Source organism: Mytilus edulis, chromosome 13 (assembly GCF_963676685.1).
Source record: "Mytilus edulis chromosome 13, xbMytEdul2.2, whole genome shotgun sequence".
Lineage (NCBI taxonomy): Eukaryota > Metazoa > Mollusca > Bivalvia > Mytilida > Mytilidae > Mytilus > Mytilus edulis.
In genome coordinates this window covers 64876392-64895045 of record NC_092356.1, presented here as the reverse complement: position 1 = coordinate 64895045, position 18654 = coordinate 64876392, and the positions used below count along the sequence as shown (strand labels likewise).

General features: G+C 32.3%; 1 protein-coding gene across 1 annotated transcript; it reads right to left on the bottom strand.

Annotated features, from left to right (window-relative positions):
• Positions 1 to 2731: 2731 nt before the first annotated feature.
• On the bottom strand, positions 2732 to 18097 carry LOC139500883 (uncharacterized). The gene is made up of 5 exons (XM_071289774.1): positions 18014 to 18097; positions 16153 to 16396; positions 11013 to 11230; positions 10089 to 10266; positions 2732 to 6469 (listed from the first exon to the last, which is right to left on the bottom strand). Exons 2-5 carry the CDS (start codon positions 16388 to 16390, stop codon positions 2961 to 2963), a joined length of 4143 nt encoding a protein of 1380 aa, XP_071145875.1. The 5' UTR covers positions 16391 to 16396; positions 18014 to 18097; the 3' UTR covers positions 2732 to 2960.
• Between the last annotated feature and the right edge of the window lie 557 nt (positions 18098 to 18654).

Sequence of the window (18654 nt, the reverse complement as noted above, 5' to 3'; positions counted from 1 at the left end):
AAACTCATAAATCGAAAACAACCTAACAACACCATGGTAAAAAACGAAAAAGACAAACAGACAACTAATAGTACACATGACACAACATATAAAACTAAAGAATAAGCAACATGAACCCCACCATAAACTGGGGGTGATCTCAGGTGCTCCAGAAGGGTAAGCAGATCCTGCTCCGTATGTGGCACCAGTCGTGTTGCTCATGTTATAACAAATCTGGTAAATAGTCTAATATGGTAGGTCACATTCATGAAAGGGAAGGAGATTGTAGTTACTACGTAAGGAACATATCTGATATCTCACTGTGATTTTGAGATGAAGAACAGATATTCGAGTGCTGTTCCTTTGCTTTTTGTGTGTGTTTTTTTGTTGTGCATGCACTGATTTTGTGTCATACATATAAACCCCTTATCTTTTATTTTTTTCTATTTGAACACAACTTTTCCCTATCTATAACATGCGAAGTAAGAACAGACCACAAGAAAAAACTAAATATCAGCTTAAATGAGCTTGACTTATCAGAGCGCTGCTACCCACCAAAGAGACGAATTTCGCTCCTATTGTTAGTTTTCATTTTTAGGCTTTATGTGACTTCTTATGGTGGTTTTTTTTCAGGACGTGATAGTTATCCCTGTTCCTATATCAATTTCAAGGAATGTAAGCTATCTAAGTGGAATGTTATGAAGTTAGGGGTTTTACTACCACAAATTATTCAAACTATTTACAAAATTATTTCATTGATACAAAGATAAGGTTTACATGTTTTTCAACACCTAGAAAACTTTATTACAACCCGGATATCACTTTTTGATTTTACGATGATGTTTTATAGAGCTGGTAAATTGAGATATGTTCGTGCAATCATATGTATTGTTTGAAGAACATATTTAAATGGGTTATCGTTTTAACAATTAGGTATGACTTTTTAATATTAGTTTTATTGGTACAAGTAGTTTATTTTTGAAAATGTAAAACGAACATAAATAAACATGTATTGTTATAGTTAGAATACTAATGTTTCATACACCTGTATATATACTTATGTTTTGGCATTGCACAAGGACATGCTTTTTCTAGGACAGTTCATGACGTCCTTCCATTAAATCTATTTGATATGTGTTGATTGTCTTTTTATACACCCTTCACTTATATTTGAAATAAGCTTTGACCTAGCTTTCAGTAAATAAAGACAACGGTAGTATACCCTGTTAAATAGTAATTAATCAATTAAACGAAAAAAACAATACAGGTCACAAATCAAAGCAGAGGGAAACACATCAACTATATGAGGAAAAGGGGAACAACAGAAACACTGAACTGCTACAAAAACAAACTCTAACATTCATAGAATCGAACTGTTTGATAACAACTGACATATTCCTGACTTGCTACAGGACATTTTAAGAACAAATGGTGGGTTGAACCTGGTTTTATGGCTAGCCAAACCTTCTGCTTACTGTGGATTCATTTATTTTCGCGGGTACGAATTTTCGTGGTTTGAAGAAAACTTGCATATTCGTGGATATATAATTTCGTGGTTTTGGCAAAGAATACATACATTCCTTTAAGAAATTTGTAATTCATTGACTTTTGAAATTCGTGATTCCCCTGTGCCCACGAAGGCCACGAAAATTGGTATCCAACGAATATTAATGAATCCACAGTATATGGCAATGTTAACATTAAGACATTAAATGACAGGGAAAAAAATACAAATTAACGCATGAACAGACCAGACTTACAAAAGAAACATCGATGGTAACATCGAGTATTTTTGAGTTTTTTGTCATTTGTTGGTTTGTCTATATCTAGACAATTAAGCTCATTTAAACTTATTTTACAGTTTGTTACAAATGATATGCTGTTACAAAGCTGCATCAGAATAGGACAGGACTAAGCACTCACAAACATATCTAAATCCAATAAACAATGTATTTTTAATGTGCCTGTCCAACCTTAGGAGCCTGCAATTCTGTGTTTTTTTGGTAGTGACCACCTTTCTCTATTGATTTGAGCAATGTTGGATTCCCGTTCCCTTTTTCAATTTTTGAAATTTGTCATGCCAGGGCCTTCAATAGCTCACAATACCATATTGGCTTTTGCTCGTAGGCCGTAATGTATTGCGACCTATTGTTGTTTGAATCTTCGTCCACTGATCTATGATGAATATTTGACTATTAACAATAATAACACATTATCTTATCTTCCTTTTAAATTATAGTGGAATCATTTTAATTTACGGATACTGTAAACCAACTTATTTTTGCGAGCGATTTATTTTCGAGACTTTCGCGAGTAGAAGAATAACGCGAATATAAATCATCGCGAATATGTAACGTTTAGATCTTTCCTTATTAAACTTCTTCAAGAATATTAGAAAATCGCGAAATTAAATAGCTGCGAATTGGTCGAGAAAGGGTAAAAAGCGAAATAAAGTATCCGCTAAAATAAGTTGGTTTACAGTAAACCATCCATTTTGTAGTAATGTTCTGTTTGCATTCGACCCTCAATTTCTAGGTTTTAGTCGAGATATTATGCACACTTAACTGTATCCTTTATTTCAAGTTAAACCGAATAGATGCGCTCAAGAAAGTACCTAAACTTTAAAAACACTGGTGAAAGGACAGCATTTTTAAGGTGTTCGATGTCCATGGATAATGCCAGTGTTTTGCTGTATTCGCCCCATTTGATTATGCCTCATATAAATACAGAAAAAAATTAGACAAGAAGAGGAGCAATTTAAACATTTTGATAAAATAATTCCTCTACAAAGCAACTGGATTTGATTAAGATGAAGGAACCATTATTTAATTTCATCGTTATCATATCAAAATTTGGTATGATATATATATATGTTTGTATGTTTGTGTATAACAAATTTGTATTGTCTTGGTATCAATCCTGTAATTTTGGATTTTAAACCAATAAAAATTACTTACTTACTTACTTACTTATCAAAAAGATTACATATCAATTGAAAGTAAATCGAAAATAAATATTTTGTGACACTGCCGAGCATAGTAAAATGCTGTTCTTTGTTGACTATCTTTGATGTTCATATCGCATTCACTTTGTAATAATGCATATATAATGTCATTATGACCATATTGTATGGCTGACATTAATGGCGTCTGACCAGAATTTGATTGGGTATTTACGTCTGGTTTGTCCTCCAGACTTAAGAGCTTTTGAACTGTTTTTACATGATTGTATTGGCATGCTACGTGAAGAGGACTCCTTCCTTGCTGATCTTTTAAACTGGTGCTGCTTCCCGCTTCAACCAACATTAGCACTATTTCAGAATAGCCTTTATAACACGCGATAAATAAGGGCGTTTGCCCGGAACTATTCGGAATATCGGGAGTGTTTGTTTTCTCAAGTAATAGCTTTACCAAATTCTGTTTTCCATGTTCACATGCAATGAATAGCGGAGTTTTTAGTTCTTCGTTTTGCAAGTTTATATTACAACTAGAACATTGTAACAGTAATGCAACTACATCCTCGTCATTTTCTAAGATAGCAATGTGTAAGGCAGATCCTCGATAATAATCGCTTACATTGACATCGTGGTTTGACTGTAGAAATATTTGAACAACTTCCTTGTTTTCTTTTTCGACTGCACGATGCAATGCTGTCCTCTTAAACTCATCTCGGATATACGCATGACTATTATACTCTAATAAAATCTTAACTAAATTTGCATAACCACAATATGAGGCAGTATGTAACGGAGATTGAAATTCGTCGTTACAAAGATTTGGGTTACATTTTCTTTCAAGTAGTTCTTTAACAGTGTCTTCCTGTCCCTTTTTCACTGCGAAGTGCAAAGCTGTTTGTCGATGTGAGTCATAAGCGTCAATGTCAGAAATATATGTTAGCAATAGTTTTAGAATTTCTGTGAAACCATACACAGCAGCAACATGCAAAACATTTCGTTGATTGATATCACAGAGATTAAAGTCAGCATCATGATCCAACAAAAACTTTACAATTTCGATCTGATTTCCTCTAACTGCGCAAAATAATGCTGAACGATTTTCTTTATCACATAGATTGATATTACATTTGTATTTTAACAGTAGTTCAACAACAGAAATGTTCCCTTTAAAACTAGCAATTATAAGAGGTGTATAACCCGAATCGTTAAGGCTTATATTTATATGTAATGGAGTGTGTCCAAAATTATAAGGCCGGATGTTAATATCTGGTTTTGCAATTTGTCTTAACAACAGTTTACAAATATCAATATGGTTGTTTTGACAGGAAAAGTAAAATGGACTCCCACCTTTATCATCCAACTGATTGATGTTACAGTTATATTGTAAAAGCAGTTCTACAATTTCTAAATGACCTTTTAGACTTGCAATGGACACTGGTGTTTGTCCTCGCGTATTCGCAAGGTTAACGTCCGCTTCTGCCAGCAACAAACATTCTACAATTGGTGTGAATCCATTTCTGCTTGCGACATAAAGCGCTGTATTTCCCTCCGACAAACCTTCTTTAATCTGATGGTTAACGTTAGTGTTATATTTTAAAAGTACATCAACAACTGTGCCGTGACCAATTTCACAAGCAATTATCAATGGAAAAGCATCCCCGTTAAAACTTGTATTCGATTTAGCTCCATTTTCCAAAAGAAGTTCAACAATATTAAGATAGCCTAGTGCACATGCTTGAAACAATGGACAATTTTGTTGATTGTCAGACTCATTGATGATAGCTCCGTTACTTATTAAAAGTTTTGCAATATCATATTGGTTTTGAGACACCGCTAGTACCAATGGTGAATTACCAAACATATCAGAAGTATTGATGTCAAAGTACTTTATAAATAGTTCTGTTAGGAAAAGGTGTCCAAGCGCACAGCAAACCATGAGGGGGGCATTGTTTACTCTCAAATATTCGAAAAATACATTTAAACCTTTCCTTTTATAAAACTCAGTTAGGTCCTCATTATCAATAGAATCAGCATTTTCGTCAATCACTTTTTCACAATCTGGGATTTCAGTATAGTCTTCAATACTGTTATATATATTATGATCGGATTGAATAGATTGTATCTTACGTTGACCTAATGTTATAAAGCTCATCAAAGTTTCATCTAATGCGTTATCAAAGGTCATAGCATATATATCACTCATTTCATCTTTCTTAGAGTCGATATTGTCAAGCTTTGTATTGTGAGTTTGGTTGACTATAAGAAAGTTTGCAACTGTTCTTATATCGAACCAAGAACAGAGATAAAGTGGCCACCGATTTGATGTTAATAGTTTAACTGTATTCGTATGTTTAGAAATATAGGAGAGAAATTTTTCTTGAAATGATTCATATTTAATTTGGTATATGCTGAACAAATTTAAAAACTTTCTTTGTAGAATATCTGAATGAAGGTTTTTGAAGTACAAGTCCTCATTGTTTACTGGTAGTAGAATGGTAAATTTGTTATGTTCTTCATTTATTGATTCAAATTGAATACGTTTGCGAACAAAGTTTCTATCACCATAATTTAAAATGCTAGAAATTATTTGTCTGCCGAAGTACAATGCAATGATATCGAATATTCTGTCATGACGAGTAACAATTTCTTTCGCACTTTCTTTGATGAATGTACCTTCAAGGGACTGCAGACAAGACAAGATATGACTCCTTGTAAACTTATAGGAAATATTGCAATCTTCAAACAAACTGTCAAACATATCATTCATGTCACTTGAAGGTGTATCGTAAAACATTGTTTTGTTAATTCTGTTGTTTAAAACAACTAACAAAGCCAGCCCAACAGTACAACCTCCATTGAAATTCTGCATTTGATTCAATTCTCTCTCGAACACTTCATATGGGCACAGGAAAAATTCGTTTACATTTTTATGTTTGGAGTTAGAATAGATTGAACACAGAAGCGGAAACATTTCTGCTTTGTGCAAAATTTCATCAGAAATTTCTCTTAAAACTGCCTTTCCAAGATATGATTCTGCAATCGAACGTTTTTCTTCAGTTGTTATTGCGAATTTCTCACTTGATAAATTGCATTCTGTTGTTGTAAAGTACTCTTTAAATCTTTCAAAAGATTTACTTTGCCATATTTGTAATCTGCATGTTGCAATTATTTTAAGACTTTGCGATTTAAGTAACCCATTAATTTTCTTTTCAAGCCTTATCCACATGTTTAGTTCATTTTGGTCCGGCACAAAATTTCCACAGAGATCATCTACTAGGACTATTTGATTATTACCTTTCCTGATGGACTTGATAATGTCAGTTGGTTGCAAACATGGTATGACAATAACATCGTCTGTGTCTTTCATAAGTATACACAAATGTTGAGCTATTGCAGATTTTCCGATACCCTGACTTCCAGTTAAAATAGTAAAACATTTTTTCTTAATGGTATCCAGAATGTCCGTAACGGCTGTTGTGGTTACGAACTTTTCGTTTTCTTTTCTCCACTCTTCGAATTCTTCTTGATTATCATCTGAATATATGAAAACAATTCGTTATTATGTTTATTTATCTTTTTAGTCTTCTGGATTTTCGATCTCGACCATGACTGATGAGACATTATTTTTTTAAATGCTCATCTGTTGCATAAAAATTGGTATCATTAAAGTTTTTGTTTATATTTATCCTGTTGGTTACTGGACTGGATTAAAAGAAAATTTATTTAGTTTTTTTTTAAATTTTGAGATACATGATATAGATATATGTACAAGTTTAAACTATTCAGATTTTGTGTGTTCGAAGTGTCAGCAGGTTCATGTTATGCATGACCGTTTATCTTTGTTCCTAAGAGAACAGATATATTTAGAATTTTATTAAGAAAACCATAACAGAACTTATTGATAATAAAGGTCAGCATATTTCAGAGCAATCAAAAATTCTGATGGAACAACAAAATTTTTATAAAAATTTGTACTCAAGCAAAAAATTAGATTGCAATGATACATCATTTTTTAATCATAACATTAAGCTTACAGAAGAACAAAGTGATCTTTGTGAAGGAAATTTAACTTTTAAAGAATGTGCTGAATCTTTAAAATTTATGACAAATGGTAAAAGTCCTGGTTCTGATGGGTATTCTGTAGATTTTTATAAATTTTTTTGGAAAGATATTGGCCCTTTTGTCTTTCGATCTCTTCACTTTGGATATGCGGGGGGTAAATTTTCTGATTTTCAGTATCAAAGTATAATAACTTGCATTCCTAAAGAGGGAAAAGACAGACAGTATATTAGTAACTGGCGTCCTATTAGTCTTTTGAATACTGATATGAAAATAGCTTCTGCTGTTATAGCTAATAGACTTAAACCCGTTTTACCATTTATCATAAGTGACACACAAAAAGGTTTCATTAAAGACAGATTTATGGGTGAGAACACACGCCTTTTATATGATTTGATACACTATCTTGAGGAAAATAATAAGACAGGTCTTTTATTACTTGTTGATTTTGAAAAGGCATTTGATTCCTTGGAATGGTCATTTTTAAAAAATACTTTGAAAAGCTTTAATTTTGGGCCTTCTTTATGTAGATGGTTTGAAACTTTATACTCAGGGGCATCAAGTTGTGTTATAAATAATGGACACATGTCTAAGTTTTTTCATTTAGAAAGAGGTTGCAGACAAGGAGATCCTCTTTCTCCCTATTTATTTATAATTGGGGTTGAATTATTATCTTTGAAATTAAAAGGTAATCCTGACATAAGGGGAATTACTATCAATGATGATGAATCACTTTTAAGCATGTACGCAGATGACACATTCCTTATGTTAGATGGAAGGGAAATATCGTTGAGGGAAACACTTTCATGTTTTGAATCTTTTTATAAAATTTCAGGTTTGAAAATAAATGCTTCAAAGACAAAAGCACTATGGGTTGGAAGTAAAAAATATTCTGATCTTATTTTATGTCCAGACTTAAAACTTCATTGGTCACATTCAAATTTTAAACTTTTGGGGATTGAATTTTCTTTAGATTTAAGCTGTATCACAGAAATTAATTTTGCTAAGAAAATTAAAGAGGTCTCTGCAATTCTGAAGAGCTGGCAACATCGAAAACTCACATTATTAGGAAAAATTACAGTAATTAAATCACTTGCTCTTTCAAAGTTGGTCCATTTATTGACTGCATTACCAAACCTATCACACTCCAGGTTAACAGAGCTCACTTCATTATTTTATGATTTCATATGGAATGGAAAACCAGACAGAATTAAGCGAAACACACTTGTTGATAATATTTCACAAGGTGGACTTAATATGGTACATCTTCATTCATTTAATATCTATTTGAAAATTAGTTGGATAAAAAGACTGCTGGCAAACCCTAGCGGTGGCTGGCAGCAGTTGTTACTGGCAGACCTTATGCAGTACGGGGTGAAAGGGTTTTAAATCTTCAGAAAGAAAAGCTGATTGAGATTGCTAAAAGATGTAAAAATTCTTTCTGGAAGGATGTTTTACTATGCTTTTCCGCTGCAAAACCTATTACTGAGATTTCTGTCAGTGACATTTTATCCTTAGATATTTTGAACTTTTCTTCTTTGGATGATTTCCCATATTACATTCAATGGGAAAAGGGGGGTGTGCAGTCAGTAAGTGACCTTATTAATCGTGAAAATATGATTTTTTATAAATTTGAGCAATTTCAAGAAAAAGTACAAACCAACAATTTTATTAAATATTATGGTTTGATATCAAAAATCCCTAACGCTATGAAAAAATGCCTTAAAGATAACTGTCTAAATCAAGATTTAGATAAGTCTAACACTGGTGATACTTTCTTAAAAAAAAATCAGGTGTAATGTGAAAGCCAAATTTGTATATAAAAACTTAGTAGATGAAGTTATTCAACTACCAACAATTAAATTTTTGAAATGGGCAGAGCTGTTAGTTATTGATACTACAGAATGGTCAGAGTATTTCATGATAACAAAAAAGTCTTGTAGAGATGCTTATTTAAGAACCTTTCAATATAAATTTTTGCATAGAATTATAGCAACGAATACCTTTTTGTACAAAATCAAATTAAAAGATACCAAGTTATGTACTTTTTGTAAACTTGGAGAAGAAACCATTGAACACCTGTTTTTTGAATGCCCAATAACTTTTCAATTGTGGCAGTCTTTTTTCAATATTGTGAAACTTTTTTTTGTAAATTTTGATCTCAACAAAGAAAATGTGTTTCTTGGTTGCAAACATGAAAGTTTATTATTGAATCTGCTAATCATAATTACAAAGAATTATATATACAAATGTAAATTAAATGAAACAAAACCAAATATGATCGAGTTAAAAAATAAAATAAAGAAATACCAATTTCTTGAAAATCATATTGCAAAGAAAAATGATAAAGTCCAAGTTTGTGAAAAATTTTGGTCTCCTTTACATGTAATATTTAACTAAGTGTTGTTTTCATATTATCTATGTTTAGTTTAGAGAAAAGAAATAATTTATAAATTATGAGCAAATTTATTTCTTTAAAAAAATTGTATTAAAAAGTAAGTCATGATACATATTGTAACAAAACAGATGAGTGAAAGTATTAGTGATGTATGTGAGTAAGTCAGAGAGAGAGAGAGAGAGAGGAGAGAAAAATCAAATACAATTTATATGTAACCTAAAATATTTTTATTGTTAAAATTTAATTAGTCAGAGATTCTTTTTGTATATATTGCTATATTTTTTTCTTATATATTCTGTATTTACCCCTTGATACCATTGTCAGGTGGTAGTGTAATGGGGTGTGTAAAATCCTGACTATTGAAAAACATAAAAGATAAAAAAAAAAAAAGAGAACAGATATACATAATTTACATCTTAAAGATCATTATGTGATATTGTACGTATGGATACAAATATTGAGTTGGCACACACATATAAAATTGAGAATGGAAATGGGGAATGTGTCAAAGAGACAACAACCCCACTATTGAAGTACTACTTTTAGATAAATATTCTGAAAGTAATTAACTAGAGAGGTTCTCGCTCGGACACACACTCCATAATCTAGTATATTATAAGAGCATAAACCTGAAGCACGGGTAGGCACAGATGTAAACTTTTTACCAAACATATTTTCTACACATCATTATACTACCTGTTGTATATTCAGACATCTTTAGTTCAAGTTTCTTTAGTTTTTCCTCAACTTCTTCTAGTCTTTCTTCTTTGCAAATATGTTCTAAATATACATCTCTGTACGACCAATCCAGTTCTCCTACAAGTAGTGAGTCACACTCATCTTTTAAAGGTTTTCCACCTAGTCTTGTAACAGCCTGTAAGATTAGATAAAAAAAATATAGCATACTAGTATATGTTACATAAATAATTAAAATCATCTACTCCGGAATGTACCCCACTCATTCATTCGATCTGATTGATGACCATTTCAATGTCTCAGTTTTCCAACTAACTAATGAATATTATTTTGAGTGATATGTCCCATTGTTGCTCTTCAACTTCGTACTTTATTTGGCCTTTTTAACTTTTTTAAATTCGAGCGTCACTGATGAGTCTTTTGAAGACGAAACGTGCGTCTGGCGTATATACAAAATTTAGTCCTGGTATCTATGATGAGTTTATTTACTGACATCATTAAGTTATTATAATCTCTGATACTTACCCATGCATATATTGCACTTCTGAATCAGATGACGAATGCAGAACATAGTAGAAAATGACAATGACATATGCCTATACCTATTCTGTTTTAAGTTCATGCGAACAGACTGTTTGCACCACAGGGTTTATTATTTCTTGACAAATGAGAAGTAAAATAATCAAAATACCAAACTTGGAAAGTTCAAAACTTAGTCCTATATCAAACGAATGTCATTTGTCATATTCCTGACTTGGTGCTTGCCTTTTCTTATGTAGAAAATAAAAATCCGTGTTATCTGATAAATAACAAAAAAGAGATTAAACCTTTCAAAAGATTTTTTTTCGGTGATGAAAATATTTAAAATCAATAAAGTTGAAATTAGATAGTTAAAATATTAACCAACACAGACTGTCAACCTACCTCTGATACATCTTTCCATATATTTGTAAAAGTTTTATCGTCAATTGTGCCTTCCGTAGCATGTGCAAAATCATTTCTGTAATATTTGATTCTAGATAGGTCGGCTTCTTCGCTAATGTCAAAACTGCTTGGAAGAACATCTAGTATTTTAAGTTTGGCTATATTTCGCAATAGGCATATCATCAATGTTATATCCATATCTTCTGACTTTACTATGCCTGTAAGTGTATATACATATAAAGAAGAATACCTAAATTACAAAAAAGTCAAATAGCCTTGTATTATAAGCTTCCCGGTGTAAGTTGGCATTGAAAATACGATTTAAACACAAAAACCACAACGTTTGACAAAATATTCACATCGTCGGTCGGTCATTATCATTGATATCAGGTATGTAGATTGGTATGATAGACTCGTCATCAATGACACTCGATATACAACAACTGAGCAACCAAATTAGATACAGAGTTAAAGAGCAATTAAAAGTTCCCAAAATTAAGTTATGCAAACAATGGTTAAGAAATCTTTACCTAGGGTAACAAAGTATAGTTTCAAATTATTCAGCAACACAAAGGTATCCCAAACAAATTGAGGAACAAATCATGGTAACAAATGATAAACAAATCGTATGATTTCTGTTGGAAATCACGCACAGAAGAGAACGTTAACGTAACGCAGCATTATTGTATATCCAACGTTGTTTACTTATGACGTTATCTTGTACTTCAGTCATCAATATAAATTCATACAGTTTAGACGTCTTTGTTATATTACATGCAGTTTTAGTAAAACCACTTTACGAAATTGGTACCGTGACCAGAAGAAGATGACTTCAAAGCTGAAATCTATACGAGCGGGACACAGAAGCGAAGTTTCTAGGATTTTAAGAAGATTTGAGGAGAGAAGTGAAACAGAAGAAAAACCGGAAGAGGACGAGTTGGAAACAATTTTGGATACATTAAAGGAAAAGCAAGATATTCTGAAGGATTTGGATGAGAACATTTTAGGTAGTGTACAAGAGGAGGATATAGAGCAAGAGATACTTGACACAGATGAGTATAAATTTAATTTAGAGACGAAAATACGCAAAATTCGTAAATTTATTCAAGCTCAAACATCAAATTTTAATGCAGCCGCTAGAAGTTTTTCGCCGCACAATGAGACACTGCAACCCATTCACAATGTTGGCCCCGTATATAACATAAGAGATGACTCACAAAAAACTGGCCTCAATTTCACGACAGTTCAAAAGTTTAATTACCTAAAGTCTTTACTAGAGGGAGAAGCGTCATATACAATTGCCGGATTTGCTCTTACGCACACAAACTACAACAAAGCTATTGAACTCATACATGAAAGGTTCGGACAAAAACATAAGATCATTCAATCGTACATGCAAGCACTACTAGACATACCCGCACCAAAGAATACGCTTTCACAACTTAGAAGTTACTATGACAGAACAGAGACATTCATAAGAGGGCTAGAATCTCTTGGACAAGCCCAAGACTCGTACGGCTCGTTATTAGTACCAGTCTTACTTAACAAAATGACCAGTGAAATACGCAAAAACCTGACTCGTGAACACGGTTCAACAGATTGGTATCTTGGTGATCTTATGAGATCTATTTTAAGGAACTGGCAATTTTAGAGTCTGGTAGCAGTACAGAATCATTTGAAAGTCCTAGTACTACAGCTACATTCTACACAAACACAAAATCTCGCGAGAACTGGCCAAAAACCAATTCACCACAGAAATCTTATCAAGTTAGCTGCGCATACTGCAAGGAACCCCACTTTTCCTCTGAATGTACTAAATATACAGACCAGAATGACCGCATGAAAATTGTTAAAGAAGATAGATTGTGCTTTAATTGCTAAGGGCGACACCGCGTAGTAGATTGCAAATCTAAATCAAACTGCAAGAAATGTGATAGACGTCACCACACAAGCCTATGCAACAACGATCATGATAAAGAAACTACAAGTACAAGTAGTACAAGTACAGTACAAAAACACAACGCGGAGGAATCGGAGACTTCTGTTTTATATTCATCTTGTGAATTGTGATCGCCCAAATGTTTTATTAAAGACCGCAATAGCACCACTAAGATACAAAGAACAACCGATTGATGCAAAATTATTTTTGACGAAGGCGCCACACAAGGTCATTTATCACAAGACATTTAGCAGAGAAATTGGAGTTAAAAACCACAGGAAGTGAAGCAATTACGCTATCTAAATTTGGAGACGATAATGAGAACAACTATATTGAACAGCTAAACACAACAACAGTGAAGATACAAACTATCTCTGGCCAAGAAATATCAGTCGATGTTTTGATTGTACCTAAAATCGCCGCACCATTTAAGACAAACATTGAAACTGCAAAACAGTTGCCGTATTTGCAAAACGTAAGATTAGCACACGCCGTAACTGAGGATACATCATTCGAAATTGGACTGCTTGTTGGAGCTGACCAATACTGGGATATTGTCGAGAATGATATCATTAGGGGCGAGGGACCAACATCAGTAAAGTCCAAACTAGGATACCTACTCTCAGGACCACTCAAAAGAACCAATTCAATCAACGAAACACACTTTCGTACTACAAATTTAGGAGAAACAGAAGAGACGCACACTACCGATGATGAAACAGAGAGGAATACTATTAACATTGAACATATTTCTACAATTGTGGACACTTCAAGGACAAAACAAAGAACCACTGATCCGTTGAAAGTAACTGAAACAGACAAATCGGCTTTAATGTGGACAAGAGACACTAACAAAAACATACTTATATCAGGAATTTGAATACAGGGAGAAACTTACAAGAAAAAAGAACGTGAAATAAATGTGACACCGTACTATAACAAACTGTGGTAAAAGTTTTAATTTTAATGATGGACTTTAAAGTAAATTTCATTTTATTATTGTAACAGAGAGACTTTAACTATTTTACAAGATACAATTTTTCACTTTTCGTGGGCCGGAGAATGTTGGAAATCACGCACAGAAGAGAACGTTAACGTAACGCGGCATTATTGTATATCCAACGTTGTTTACTTATGACGTTATCTTGTACTTCAGTCATCAATATAAATTCATACAGTTGAGACGTCTTTGTTATATTACATGCAGTTTTAGTAAAACCACTTTACGATAATTTCTTTGTGATTTGAAAGTGATAAAATTTCACATGCAAATGAGCTAACAAATCACAATAACAAATCACGAACAAATTGCTTACAATTAATAAGCAAATCATAAACAAATTGTTAAGAAATTGTTTTGAAATCATAAACAAATTGTTAAGAAATTGTTTTGAAATCATTAACAAATCAGAGGTAATTGCTTTCCTACTTCAAGCAAATCACAAACAAATTGTTTTCAAATTGTAAAGAAATTGTTATCAAATCTTTAACAAATCAGAAGTAAATCATATTCCTACCTCAAACAAATCATAAACAAATTGTTTTCAAATTATTGAGAAATTATAAACAAATGGTTATCAAATCTTTAACAAATAAGAAGTAAATCATATATTACTACCTTAAGCAAATCATAAGCAAATCGTAAATAAATTGGCATCAATCAACAATTCACAGCTTAAATCATTCACATCCAGATCAAACATATGTTCTGCCCCTGAAACCACTAAACTTTGAAGCGCAATTGTCTTCATTTTACCTTACATAGCTAATTGTAAAAAGGAATACTATCTTTGGTTGCGGTGAGGGACGAATTGTTCACTCTGTGTAAGTTTCTCTTACTTCTCTCCCGAATTTGACTATAACGAAATCTGGAAAAAAACATGGGCAACCACGTGTACTTAGTAGAATGATGTCGAATAGGTGATGGCTCTTAGTCTTGGTCCAAATCTGCTACATTGTTATATAGCTTTGCCTATTTTGCCCAGGACCTGGTCAGTAAACATCATGCTCAATTAAAACATTATTCTTACCAGTGTATTATGTCTGCTGGCTCTGGAAGCCAGTCATTAAATAAATGTTTCGATCTGTTTACACATCTTTTACACATTTTTATTTTGAAAATTAATCTTTACAGTACAAAATTATCATGTTTATAATGAGATACTGAAATGCACAGTTTCTAAATTTTAATGATTAACGTTTGAATAGTATTAGTTGAATATGTGAAATTATAAATATAGAGATTCCTTACCACCGTCGTCTTTCATAGACTGAATAAAACTCCTCATCTTGCAACCTTCTTTGTTCAGTTAATATAGAACAGTTTTTGAAATTTGAATTTGACCTCAACCGGATGTTAGAGAGATAGATAAACAAAGAAAATTGGAATGCATTAACATTTTATTCATTGTAGCAAATCATCAATGAATCACACCATGATAGCTAACAAAGTTAACAAATCATTTTCAAATCATTTCATATGATATTCTAAGTTAACAAATCATAACAAAATCACATCATTCTAGCTTACAAAGTTAACAAATCTCTTTCAAATCATTTCATACGATATTCTAAGTAAACAAATCATAAAGAAATCACACTAAAACAGAAACAAATTGCTTACAAATCATACAATAGAAAGAAATCTCAAAGAAATCAGTTTAAGGGAATTTGGAAAATTCTGATTTGTTTATGATTTGTTTAATGAATCGCAAGCAAATGGTACTAACAAATCGTAGAATCACGATTTGAAAGAGATTTGAATACGATTTGAAAGCAATTTGTTCATTTATTTTTCAGTTTGGGTATAGTTCTAAGCATCGTTAGAGTTTCCATACTTATTTTAGGATAGAGAGCCATATTGAAAGATTGGAATAACAAGATGCGGCGATAAAACACCCCGGACTCCAAATTTAGTAATAAATATACTTTGCAATTGAGTAATTTAGGTTTTTCTGCTTCAAAGAAAATTCATAAAGATGTTCATTTCACCTTGTATATGTAAGCATTCATATTTTTAGCTTCTGAAACCTTTGCCGCACACCACACAGGAATTAACAAAGGCACAATATAATGCGCAATGAAATCGTTATAATAATGTATGTAAAAATATTATTGTTTTCATCAAGTATCTCCTATTAACAATTACAAACTTGACACAATATCAAGGATGGCGTATAATGAAAATAAATACCGCCTTACCAGAACTCGAAAACAATACGTTCATCTGTGACTGACTAAGAATTCTTTTGTAAAGAAGTTTGTCAATTTTGCTCTTATCTCGATTCAAAACAATGTGTAATCCACCAGGGTTGAAGTGCTGATTGAATCGAGTCCTAACAGCTCTAGGAGAAATTCGAATAATGAGATGAGCTAAGCGAAGAAAGTTTGTCTCGTCTTTTGAAAGTGATGTCATAGATGTATTTCCTGAATATGTCATGTTTATCTGCAATATAAAAAGAAAATGTATATCTTTAGTCAGAATTAATAACCGATGTTCCTTTTAATTTATATAGAACAAAAATTAACTTCTAACAATATGAATAATATATAAATCGATGATTATATTGTTTTTATTGTGGTGAATATGTTTGTACAACTACCGACAAAGACGCATATGACTTCAGTCTTTTATGTTTTCCAATTTATGAAGACAAAAAGCAAGGAAAATGCATATAACAAGCTCAAAGAACTGAATCTTCAATATAGACTGCTGTCTTTCATTAAAAACAAACAGGCATTACAGCACACGCCAGTAACATGCAATTCATTGATTTTCGTTAGATGCTGACTTGTTATGTTAATTGGTTTTCTTTTATTTAGATCATTGGGGTTTCACGCTTGAAATGTTTTACGTTTTTGCATGCAGGACGTACTATACTATAAATATGATAGGACCATTGAACTTGTTTGAAAATTTTACTGTAACTTACAATTGGTTACAATACTGTCTTTTTTCTCTAGTGAATAGTGTCTCATTGAAATTCATGACACATCTCCGTATTTGTTTTTATTTTAAACTATTCGTATACATAAACAATAAGGTATGCCACTTCGATTTCAAAAGGCTTATGATATACTGAATTTGATAATTTTTAGTGTTCAGATTATTTAAATCTATTCAACCTAGCTGTATCTACTAGACATGTCGGTTAGAGTAGCTTGTTTGTGCTTATGTTGAATGCAACTGACGTCCACGTCATTTGACATCTTGTAGATATTTGTCTCTATTGCAATCATACCACATCATTTTTTTTTATAAAAATAAATTTACTCTTGAAACCTCTCCGACATTTTGATATTTTGAGGATACGGTGAGTTAATATTTGCACACAGTGATTTAGTGTGTATCAGAATGCGCACATCTACGACAACTCTAATATTATAGTAACCATTTTATACTGCTTTTTACTTCTAGCAGCAACAAAACTATTAAAGTGACATCATTTTAATTTTTTTGTTTTAAACAAATCATGAAACCTGTCTTCTCAACCGTTATTCTCCAATTCTATGGCATATACAAGTATTTCTTGTTTTTTTTCTGGTGTTTTTCATGAATAACCTATGCACAACTTGGAAAATTTGCACGACTTGTAGCTTGCAAAAATCACGGTGACCCATACTTATATTTTTTAACAATAACAAAAAAAGCAAGACAAAATTTCGATTTTGGCAAAGTATTATAGAATTCTGAAAAAGATAAACCGACACCTTTATTTAACGATAAACCTAAATTGCAATAAATGATTTATAACATAGGGTCGCCATCTTGTTTTCATTGGTAGCAAAAAGTAGTTTGTAAAGTTGGTCTATCTAAAAAATCATATCGACCACATATAAACGTATTCCCTTATTTGCAAATCATCTAATAATAATAGATGTCTAAAACCTTATTTGATTCATGGATCTAAAAAGAGAATAATTTAAACAAACTGTATGAGCACCCCTGCTTTAATGTTTTAACAACTGTTGCTAACGGCTTCGGTACTTTCTGTTTGAATATTTATAACGTAGTATTTGTAATGAATATCATACTCTAAGGATAAAAATAAAGTTATCTCACCTTTTTATAATTACTCCTCGTCTTATCGAATTTTTTATTTTAGTGCACAGTGAATAAACTTCGCCACCAAAGGGTTGTTTGTCTGGTTACGCGCTAATTATTTAGTATGTTTAAATATATATATATGTATATGTATTATGTGTATTTGATATCATGAAAAAGAACCACCCGACACATGATATTACAAAAGATGTAGGCCATCCATGAGCAATGGGAACTTTAAATTGTATACCCTTATATTGAACTTACAAATGTTATCACGTTTTAGCCAGAAATAACATAAGTCGTAGGTTATTTAAGGAATAACAGTACTGTAGTTGAAGAGTTGCCACCGTCAATTTTGATTTGACGGTCGCAAATGCAGTTTTACTGGCGACGCGTAGCGGAGACAGTAAAACGGAGATTTGCGACCGTCAAATCAAAATTGACGGTGGCAACTCTTCAACTACAGTACTGTTATTCCGATTCTGATGCATTTCAAAAGAAAAAATAGGATAAAACTTGAAAAATTGTCTAAATTTGACAAATAGAAAAAAAATCCGCGAAACTTCATGAATGCTTTTGGCACAAAGACGTCATGGCTAAACGTGACGTCATACAAATGAAAACTTACAAACTGGAGGTTATTACGTTACCTGTAC